Genomic DNA, 10,896 nt, shown 5'->3' with positions numbered 1-10,896 from the left:
TGGGATGGGGGTGAGGGGGGAGGTGTAGGGGCAGGTGTAGCACTTCCTGCGGTTGCAGGGAAAAGTGCCGGGTATGATGGGGCTGGAGGGGAGTGTGGAGCGGACAAGGGAGTCCCAGAGAGAGTGGTCCCTCCGGAAAGCAGATAAGGATGGGGAGGGAAAAATGTCTTTGGTGGTGGGGTTGGATTGCAGATGGCGGAAGTGTCGGAGGATGATGCGTTGGATCCGGGGCTTGGTCTTTTGTCTTCTCGTTGTGCACCCAACTGCTAAGATTTACTGCTTGTGCATGGTTGCTGGCATCCCTGTGCTTGGATAGGCTTTTTTTTTTCGTTTGTTTATGGTATGCAGGCATCACTGCCTAGGTCAGGCCATTGCTTGTTGCCCATTGCTCTCTTTTCCCTGAGAAGATAATTCTGTGCTGCCTTCTTGAATTGCTGTTGTTCTTGGGCTACAGAGATCCGTAGTGGTGTTAGCATGGGTGTGCCAGCATTTTGTCCCAGCGACTGTAAAGAAGCAGTAATATAGTTCCAAGTCAAGCTGGTGAGTCACTTGGAGGTGAACTGGCAGGTTGTGATGTTCCCATGCATCTCCTGCCTTTCTTGGTGGTAGAAGTTACAGGATTGCAAGGTACATTGGAAGGAGGTTGGATGAGATGCTAAATTGCACCTTACAGTTGATGTACACAGCTGTGTATGGTAATGGAAAGATTGACTATTCAAGGTAGTGGATGGCTAGCAAGCAGGCTGCTTTGTCCTGGATGGTTTTGAGCTGCTTGCGTGGTTGGAGCTGCACTTAATTCAACAAGTGGAGAATGGTGCGTTCTGCTCTTGGGTTGTTCCTTGTGTACGACCAGTCCCCCAGCAACATTCCCAAATTTTTTGATTGTAGGCTGGGTCCGCTAACAGTTATGCTCCCATGTGGGGAGGAATGAATCTGTTCCCCATCTTTATTCAGCTAAACCCTCATTTGCTTATGATTAATTGACAAACTTCTGTTACTAATGCCTTTGTGAACTTGTGCTTTAAAAGCAGCCATTTTAACCAGGGTTTCTTGAGTTAACAAAGTGAATTTATTAATGCAACAAAAACACATGCACATGTTAGAAATAAAAGGCAAGTCCAAAAGATAAACATTAAAAAAAATACATCAGTTTCTGAGATAACAGTGTGGAACTGGAGGAAACAGCAGGTCAGCCAGCATCAGAGGAACAGGAAAGCTGACATTTCAGGTCGGGACCTTCTTCAGAAATCATCCCTGCCTTCTTGACATGACACAACCTGTCCATCTTCTCTCCCACCTATCCACCCCTCCCACCTCACTGACCAATCCCCACTACTGCCTACCTGCACACACCTATCACCATCCCACCTACCTTCCCCAGCCCCACTCCTCCTCCCTATTTATTTCTGAGCTCCCTTCCCCCTCCCCATTTCTGAAGAAAGGTCCCGACCTGAAACATCAATTTTCCTACTCCTCTGATGCTGCCTGGCCTGCTATGCTCCTCCAGCTCCACACTGTGTCCTCTTTGTCCTTTGAGTGTGTTTGATGAAAATCATTTTACTTGTGTCTTTAGTTTTCAACTTAATTGAGTTTTGCTTCATTTGGAATTGAATTATTTCTTCATATTTTATACTTCATTCTCTTCTGAAAGCGTATTGGATGAGGGGATTTAAAATTCTAACCTCAGTATCTTCTACATTCTTTGAGTGTTCCATCTGGCTTGATAATTTTGAAAGAAGCCACATTCTCATGTTAACAATGCAGCAACAACTTTGTTAAAGGCAGTGTACAGTATGATGAAGCATCTCATAGAGCTTCACAATAGCAATACAAAACAAGGTGCAACACTGTACCACATAGAGATATTTAGTCAGATGACCAATCAGTCAAAGAGGTAGTTGTAAGAGTCTTAAAGGAAGGAAGTGAGTTGGAGGAGCATAAAGACAGAATTCCAGAATTTGAGGCCAAACAGCCACGAACCATGCCAAAGTTATGATTAGTTATGAAAAAAGAGGCTGTTCCCTCTGTGCCTCCTCTATCCTCTCTTTCCCCCTTCTCTCTTTCTCCTCTCCCCAACCCCCAGCCTTCCCTCCTGCCCTCCCTCTCTCTTTCCCTTCCCTCCAGGCAGATACTGACTTGGTCTTTTCTTCGCAAGTTTATATTTAACTTTAACTTTACACATTCTTAACTTCTTTTTAGCTCCTAGAAGAGGAAAGTTTGAAGATCTGATCAAGCTTCATTTGTGTGCAGAACTGGCACTTCTGAAAGTTTTCATTTGTGATCAAAGCAAAAGAATTGCAGAAATAAGCATTGTAGGTAAGTAGTTAAAATCATGTTTCTATGGTTAATGCAGGCATTTTTCTAAGTCAGTTGCGAATCAAGGTTCACTGAGAAGTCGTAAGTACATTTGCTTGTTTAGAAGTTTGCATCTTGATATTTTGCTGTAAATTTTGGAAATTAATGTCCAGCAAGCAGTTTTGGCAAAATAAACATTCCTCCGGTTACAAATAGGGATTAGAAGTAGGAACGTATAAAGAATATCAAAAATTAATGTAAAATTGTTTACAATTATTTTAGGAAAAGTAGAGTGGTCAGGTGCATTGTGGACTCTTTGATTACTGATAGTTTGGATTTATAATTAAAAATAAGGAAATGGAGAGTCAATTCAATAATTGATCTGCATCCTATTTATAATGATGGAAGAAGTCAGAATGGCTGCAATCCCAAGAAAAATGCAGGCACTTAGCAAAATTACTGCAAGAAAATTAATGGTGTTGAAGGAATGTGTTCAGAGTAGCAGAAGGTGGGAAGTAGTATTCCACAAGGATCAGCGTTGGGACCACTGGTGTTCATACTTTACATAATTATGGCCCTTAGAATTGAAGATATAATTTCTAAATTTATAGATGACACCAAATTGAGGGTGAAAGCACTGATTATGTCTGCAAATAATTAAAGATGAATATTAATAAAATTGTGGAAAGAAAGAATTGGCAAATTAAGTTCAACATGGATAAATGAGTAATACTCTGAAAAGCAGAGAGGTCAGTTAAGAACTCTTTTCTACCCAAAGAACAATGAAGGATTGGTTTTAATTTGTAAATTCATTCAAAGGATGTGAGCATTTCTGACTGGGCCAGCATTTTATTGCCCTTGAGGATGGGGTCAGTTACCGAAATAAAACGAAAGAACTGCAGATGCAGCAAACAAAAGCTCCAGTAATCCTCCTCCAAAACTGATAGTAGCGAGGGAAAAGTTTTTTTTATGCAGAAGTTAGAGTTGGGGGATGGGGTGTGAAGGAGTAAGGAGTAAACTGCAGGTGCAGATAGAGCCCTGGGAAAGAGAAGAACAGTTGGATAAACAAAGGAGTGGATAACAGTCAGCCTAGGAGAATAAATGGCTGCTAATGGTGACTACTAGTGGCTAATAATGGATTATGTTTAATAGCAGACCATGTGATAACACGAGATAACACGGTGTGGAGCTGGAGGAACACAGCAGGCCAGACAGCATTAGAGGAGCAGGAAAGTTGATGTTTCGGGTCAATTCTGAAGAAGGGTCCTGACCGAAAATGTCAACTTTCCTGCTCCTCTGATGCTGCCTGGCTTGCTGTATTCCTCCAGCTCCACACTGTGTTATCTCTGACTTCAGCATCAGCAGTTAAATCTCCATGTGATAACAAGATCTGGTGTGCAGAGGTTGGAGTAAGGATATGGGAAAAGGTGCCTCAATCCCTAAAATTGTTGAACTCGATATGGAGTCCAGAAGGCTGTAAAGTTCCCAAGCGGAAAATGAGGTGCTATTGTCCCAGCTTATGCTGAGTTTTGCTGGAACAGTGCAGCGAACAGGAGACAGATATTGGCCAGGTATCAAGGTGATGTGCTGAAATGGCAGGCAAGTATACCAACTTGGACTATTTCTATCCCTGAGGTGTAGGGGCACCCACAGTGTTGTTAGGAAGGCAGTTCTATGTTTTTAACCTAGTGTCAGTGAAAGAATAGTGATGTAGCTCCAAGTTCCATAAAGCAATAAAATTCTAAAGGGACTAGTTAGTGAAATTCAACAAGGATGCTCCCCAAGGTCCGGGAATCCAGAACCAGGAGTCACAATTTAAGTGTACAGGGTAGGCCATTTAGGACTCAGAAGAGCGGAGATTTCTTTACCCAGAGTGGTGAGCCTGTGGAATTCTCTATCACAGAAAGAAGCTGAGGCTATAACATTGAATATTTCCAAAAAGGAGTACATGTAGTTCTTGAGGCTAAAGGGATCAAAGCAGGAAGACGATATTGAGTTGGACAATCACCCATGATCATATTGAATAGTGAAGCAGGTCATATGGCTTATGTCGACTCCTTAAGTCTGGATGGTGTGTGGGGCTTGGTGTCCTTGCAGGTGGTGATATTCCCTTCATTTGCTGTTCTTGTCCTTCAAGTGGTAGAAGTTGCAGTGTTGGAAGGTCTGATGAAGCCTGGGTAAGCTACGGCAGTGCATCTTGTATATGGCATCCATTGCTGCCACATGTATCAATGGTGCAGGGAATGCATGTTAACAGTCATGTGGATGGGGGTGATGTTCCAGTGAAACAAGCTGCTTTGTTCTGATTTATATTGAACTTTGTCAATGTTGTTGAAACTGCACACATCCAGGAAAGTAGAGAGTATTCCATCATAATCCTGACTTGTGCCTCAGAGGTGGTAGATGTTCTTTGTGGAGATAGGTGAGTGACACCCCTCAGAATCCCTATCTAATGACCCATTTTTGCACTACTGTATTTTTCTAATTGTTCCAGGTTTGTTTCTGATCAGTGGTAGTCTCAGGATGTTGACAGTTGCAGATTCAGGGACATTTATGCCATTGAGTATCAAGAGGAGATAAGATGTTCAAAGCTGAACTGGGTAGATATTTGATTTAAATAAAACAAGGTCTATATGGTGTAGCCGGGAAAGTGGTGCTAAGGCCACAATCAGATCAGGAACGATCTTAATTGATATTAGGGCAGGTTTGGTTTGGCTGCATGGCTGATTTCCGCTTAAAAAATTGCACTTGTCAATGTACTCTTTAAGAAAGATGAGAGGAAAATCTTGGAAATGAAGACCAATTAGTCTAATAGTTAATGACCACTGGTCTGTAATTAAGGATAACTTGACTGAAAACCTTTTAAGTTCTCAGCTGATCAGAGAAAGCCATTATGGATTTGTAAAGGATGAGCCTCTCAAAGCTGATTGTATTCTTTTGAAGAAGCGCCTCAAGTGATGAACAGAAGAATTGACAATGGGCAGAATTTTATCAGGTTCTGCGTGAGTGGATCTTGTATGCTTTACTCCATTGATGAGTTCCCAATTGACACCAATTTTGCCTGTTAAAGTCCTTGTCCTTATGAAGATCTCAACTAACCACAGGTTACAATCTTGCTAAACTTACCCTACAAACCAGCTGTGGGAGCTACTTGACATGGAAACCAGTTCAGCTTTTTGGTGGGTTTAACTCTCTATTTTTGTCCAAAGACTTCTGTGTTGGACACCAGGCACCAAAGAGCATACTCTATAGGCATTTGCTGTATGCACCCCACTTCCGTTGAAATTAACATCCAACAGGTGCTGACCTCTAGAAACTCTCATTGCTCATTTCCAGTCCAGTTTGAGGATGCTTCTGCACTTGAATGATATACATTAGGCTGTACTGGCAGCTGTCATTGTAATGCCGGAGCATGGACACTTTGTGTTCCAGTACATGCATCCCACTCATGGACTGGATGGACCAGGCTGCATCTCCAGGTTCCTTATTTGCTGTCATAGAGGTTGCTCACAGCACCGTGCCTTGCATTGCCTCACCTTATCTTATTGTGCCTTTAGCCAGAGATCCCATAGTACCAATGTCTTGCTGTTTTATTTAGTACAGGCATCCAGGCTTTGCGTTTGTCATTATTGTCAGCAGGCCTCAGTCCAGTCAAAGGGAATAGCCTTCATGCAGGATCCTGGCACATTAAGTTAATGACAGCCTCTGACATCAGTCTAAGTCCTGTTTGGGGCAGCACACATCTTGATTCTTTCTGCCCTATTGTGGACTGTTTTGCTCCTGGAATAAAAGAGGAGCAGGTTTTGCAGAAGATGTAAGTGGGTAGCACATGTATTGCTGTTGGTGCAGGTGATGAGTTTTCCCAAGAGTGTGAGTAAACTGCACAGAGACCATATAGCATGAGTGGTATTGTAGGTTGGGATGGCTGAGGGAATGTGAGGACCATGTTACATGCATTATCAAGGCGGATAGGGCATGAACCATAGTGGGAAGTGAGTCTAGTAGTAGTGGGAGAGAGGGAATGCAGAAGGACATTGACGTCCTTTCTACAGTGCTATGCTTTTCTACAGATTGCTCAGACTACTTTTAAACTGTGTGGTAACCTTGGGCTAGGCTGGAATGGCCTGGTGTTGTGGCCTCCGCTGCTGCTTCTGAGGAAGATGAAGTTCTGTCTGGGCCCCATTCGAGCCAGCCAGAGCTCCAGGGCGATGACCACAAAGTTGGGTTTATGTAAGGCAACCAGTTGGAATACCAGCCAATTAATTTAAACCAGGCACTTAGAGGCTTAAAAAAAAATTAAATTTAAATCTTACTATCTCTGATTGATTAAATTTAAATCTGATGGTTTTGACAACATAGAACCAATCTGATTCAAAGAAATTGATATGTCAGGAAGGTTATAAAAGAAGAGGGCATTTGAAAATTGGTGTGAGAGCAAGGTCCAACTGATAGAGTTAACAACCATCAGCTCTAAAGAGAAAATCACTCACTCTCAATTCTCTAAGCTCTGAGTAACCATCTAAAGGTACAGCAGGACTCTTAGCTAATATTACTGGCACAAGAATTTGACAGAGAAAGGCACTCTTGACAGAGGATTGGGGAGAAAGCACAGAACATTCCAGAAGACGTACCCTGGTTGTAATTTCGAGGTTTTCTTATTTTGGTTTATAGAAGTGGGATTTGTATTTATTGGAACAGCATACCATTAGAATTTTGTTTTATTTGGGAATAGTTAACAGTTAAGGGGGGATTTGTTCAGTTAATTTATTCACTGTTAGATTTAGATAAATAAATTGTTACTTGTTGATTGTAGAGTGAGTAAAAGGAGCTTATTTCATTTAACCACTCCTTTATAACAGCTTGAGGGTGAGAGGCAGGTTGTACTGCTTTTCACACTTCTTTTAACAGATTATAGGGCAAAGCGAGCCTTTCTGGGTGTTTCGGATCTAGTTATCAGGGGGAAGGTTTGACCTCCGTTTTATAACACACCTCAGTAATATATGGTCACTCTTTGTTGTTTAAATTCTGTCCAATCTTGTGACCTGCCACCTGTCTATGCAGAATGATATGCTTTTTCTTCAAGTTTGTTACCATTTTCAACATTTCTAGTTGCCCACCGATAGGTTAAAATTTTTCTTATTGGGTGGACGGTATCTATTTGTGATGTTTGAAACATCTCCTTATATGTCTGCCGCTGCATTTTTATTCACATATCCTTTAAATCTAATTTGCTTGTTTAGCTTTCATGCTGTGGCATATTCTAACAACTTGAGGTTGCTTCTACATGACGTGTTGGAGTCTGTTGATTCTGAAGATTATTCTTGGGTTTGTCTTTTGAGACTTTTCATGATCATCATGAAAAGACTGGGTTTGTTATTTCTGGGAGTCCTTTCCTTGCCAATTGCAAGCTGGTTTATTGGAGTCCATTTCTTGGAAGTGTACATCACTTGGGTTTAAAATAGAAGTGTATACATTGTTTGATCAGTTGGCACTCAATAAGGGTGTTACTAAGTGACCAAGGCATTATGAAGTTTCTGCTCATCATGATTCCATCTTAAAAACATTGTATTGTACCACCTTAAGATGTACTTTCCTAACTTTGTCTCAGTGCAAACTAAAATTGCTCCTTCCATAATTTTAAAGATTTAGCAGCTGCTGTTACGAGAGACCTTGACACATCAACTATCAGAGCCTTCTGTCGTTGGAACTTTCCGTACTGCACTGCATTGGATTTGTGTTCCAGCTTAAGAGTGCACTTTATCCGCCGTTTGATTAGGGAAATCTTTGGAAATTTCTGACATCTTGCAAAAAGTTCAATTCGAATAAAATTAGGAGATAGCAAGAACTGCTGATGCTGAAAGTTAGAGTTGGTACCGTGTGGAGCTGGAGAAACACAGCAGGTCAGGCAATATCAGAGGAGCACGGAAATTGACACTTCATGTTAGGACCCTTTTTCAGGACTGGGGAGGGGGAAGGGAGTTCATAAATAAACAGGGCGGGGGTTAGGGCTGCGGGAAGGTAGGTGGGATAGTGATAGGTGGATGCAGGTAGGGTGTTGTGGAGATTGTGGAGGAAGGGTGGTGTGGATAGGTGAGAAGGAAGATACAGGTTGTGTTAGGTCAAGAAGGTGGGGATGAGAGGGACGACTGGACATTGGATAAAGCTGGGGGTGGGATGATTTTGAAGCTGGTGAATTCTATGTTGAGTCCATTGGACTGTAAGCTCCCCAGGCGGAATATAAAATGTTGTTTCTCCAGTTTACGTGAAGCCTCCTTGAGACATTTGAGGAGGCCCAGAATGGACATGCCGCCAAAGGAGGGGGAGGGATGGTTGAAATGCCTGGCAGCTGGAAGGTCTTGTTGATTGGAGCGTACACGGCGTAGATGCTCTGCAAATTGGTCTCTGAGCCTGCACTTGGCCTCTCTGATGTAGAGGGGACAATGGATGCACTAGACCAGTTTAGAAGACATATAGGTGAATCCCTGTCAGATTTGGAATGATTGTTTGGTGCCTTGGACAGAAGTGAGAGGGGAGGTGTAGAGGCAGGTGTAGCACTTCCTGCAGTTGCAGGGATAGGTGCTGGGCGTGGTGGTGTTGGTGGGGAGTGTGGAACAGACGAGGGATTTGAGGAGTGAGCGGTCCCTATGAAAACCAGATAGGGGTAGGGAGGGGAATATCTCTTTTGGTGAGGTTTGATTGCAGGTGGTGAAAGTGGCAGAGGATGATGCGTTGGATTTCGAGGTGGTGGACTGGTATGTGGGATGTCTGGGAGTAGAACACTTCATCCTGGGAGCAGATGTGGCGGAGGAATTGGGAGTATGGGATTGCATTTTTGCAAGAGCGTGTGTGAAAGGAAGTGTAGTCAAGGTAGCAATGGAAATTGGTGGGTTTGAAATAGATGTCGGTGCTGAGTTGGAGACAGAGAGCCCCAGGAAGGTGGGGGTTGGTGGGGGGGGTGCAATGGTCCAGGTGAATTTGAGGTTGGGGTGAAAGATGTTGATGAGGTGGATGAACTTTTTGAGCTTCTCCATGGGAGCACAGGCAACACTGATACAGTCATCAACTTAGCGGAAGAGGAGTTGAGGGATGGTGCCAGTGTAACTTCGGAAGAGGGATTGTTTGATGTATCCTACAGAGAGGCAGGCATAGCTTGGGCCCATACGCGTGCCCATAGCCACCCCCTTATTTTCTATGAAGTGGGAGAACGTAAAGGAAAAGTTGTTGAGGGTGAAGATAAGTTCTGTCAAGTTGATGAAAGTGTCGGTGGAAGGGGACTAGTTGGGCCTGTGGGAGAGGAAGAAAGAGGGCTTTTAGGCCCTCCTCATGGGGGATACAGATGTAGAGAGACTGAATGTCCATGGTGAAGATGAGGTGTTGGAGACCGGGGAATTGAAAGCGTTGGAGAAGTTGGAGGGCACGGGTAATGTCTTGAACATAGGTGGGGAGTTCCTGGACCGGACATCGGGGGGAACGGGGTTGAGGTAGGAGGAGGTGAGTTCAGTGGCGCAGGTGCAGGCACAGACAGTGGGTCAACCGGGACAATCAGGTTTGTGAATTTTGAGTATACCATCTGGGGAGCTTACAGCCCAATGGTCTCAATATAGAATTCACCAGCTTCAAAATCTTCCCACTCCCGGCTTCTTCCCATTGTCTAACCCTCCGTCTCATCCCCACCACCTTGACCTGACAACCTGTCCATTTTTCCTTCTTACCTATCTGCCCCACCCTTCCCACTGATCAGTCTCCACAATCCCTACCTACGTTCACATATCACTATCCCACCTACCTCACCCCATCCCCACCCCCGCTTTATTTGTTTCTGAGCTCCCTTCCCCCTCCCCAGTCCTGTTGAAGGGTCCTGACCCAAAACGTCAACTTTCCTGCTCCTCTGATGCTGCCTTACATCCTGTGTTCCTCCAGCTCCACATTGTATAATTTTTGATCATTAGTGCTCTATCTACAAATCTGTACAGCTATGTGTACTCTTAGAAACTGATATTGCTACAGTGTGAGAAACTCTACCTTTGTCACACTTCTTTGTCAAAAGCTGTTGTGCAGCCTTTCTTCAGTTACTTTTTCAAATATCTGCCATCAGATATCCCCCACCATTGCTGCCATAGTGTGAGTTTTTCTCCAACAGTGTGCTTTCCCTGATGCTTAATATTATCTTAGTGACATCATACGCTAAGCAGGTAGATCTTAAACAGTGAAAATGGAATACAACTTATTGATTTATATGACTTTGGTAGATTACCCATTCTTCTTAATTGTAGAGAAGTGATCCTTTGACTTCTTACATGAATCTTCATACGGGGTACTGGCATTGTCTGCAGATAACTTTCCTCCCCCTTCATGGTGTTTTGACTTTTTTTCTCTTGGTCATTAGTGGGTTGTGTGCATTGCTGGCAAGGCCAAGATTTATTATCCATCACTAATTACACAAATTGAACGGAGTAGCTTATTAGAGATAGTAGGAACTGCAGACGCTGGAGAATCCGAGAATAACAAGGTGTAGAGCTGGACGAACACAGCAGGCCAAGCAGCATCAGAGGAGCAGGAAGGCTGACGTTTCGGGCCTAGACCCTTCTTCAGAAAAGAAAA

General features: G+C 43.4%; 1 protein-coding gene across 1 annotated transcript in view; it reads left to right on the top strand.

The window, feature by feature from the left end:
- The window catches only part of vps13a (vacuolar protein sorting 13 homolog A), a 330,557-nt gene that overhangs the window by 165,217 nt on the left and 154,444 nt on the right, over positions 1-10,896 (top strand). Inside the window, exon 30 of the mRNA XM_048593475.1 lies at positions 2,200-2,316. Within this exon, the coding sequence (XP_048449432.1) occupies positions 2,200-2,316 (117 nt within the window). The remainder of the gene's footprint in view (positions 1-2,199; positions 2,317-10,896) is intronic.

The sequence above is a fragment of the Rhincodon typus genome, chromosome 3, assembly GCF_021869965.1.
Source record: "Rhincodon typus isolate 14 chromosome 3, sRhiTyp1.1, whole genome shotgun sequence".
In the NCBI taxonomy this organism is placed as follows: domain Eukaryota; kingdom Metazoa; phylum Chordata; class Chondrichthyes; order Orectolobiformes; family Rhincodontidae; genus Rhincodon; species Rhincodon typus.
Note: the sequence above shows the minus strand (reverse complement) of the source record. Positions and strands in the feature narration are given on the sequence as shown.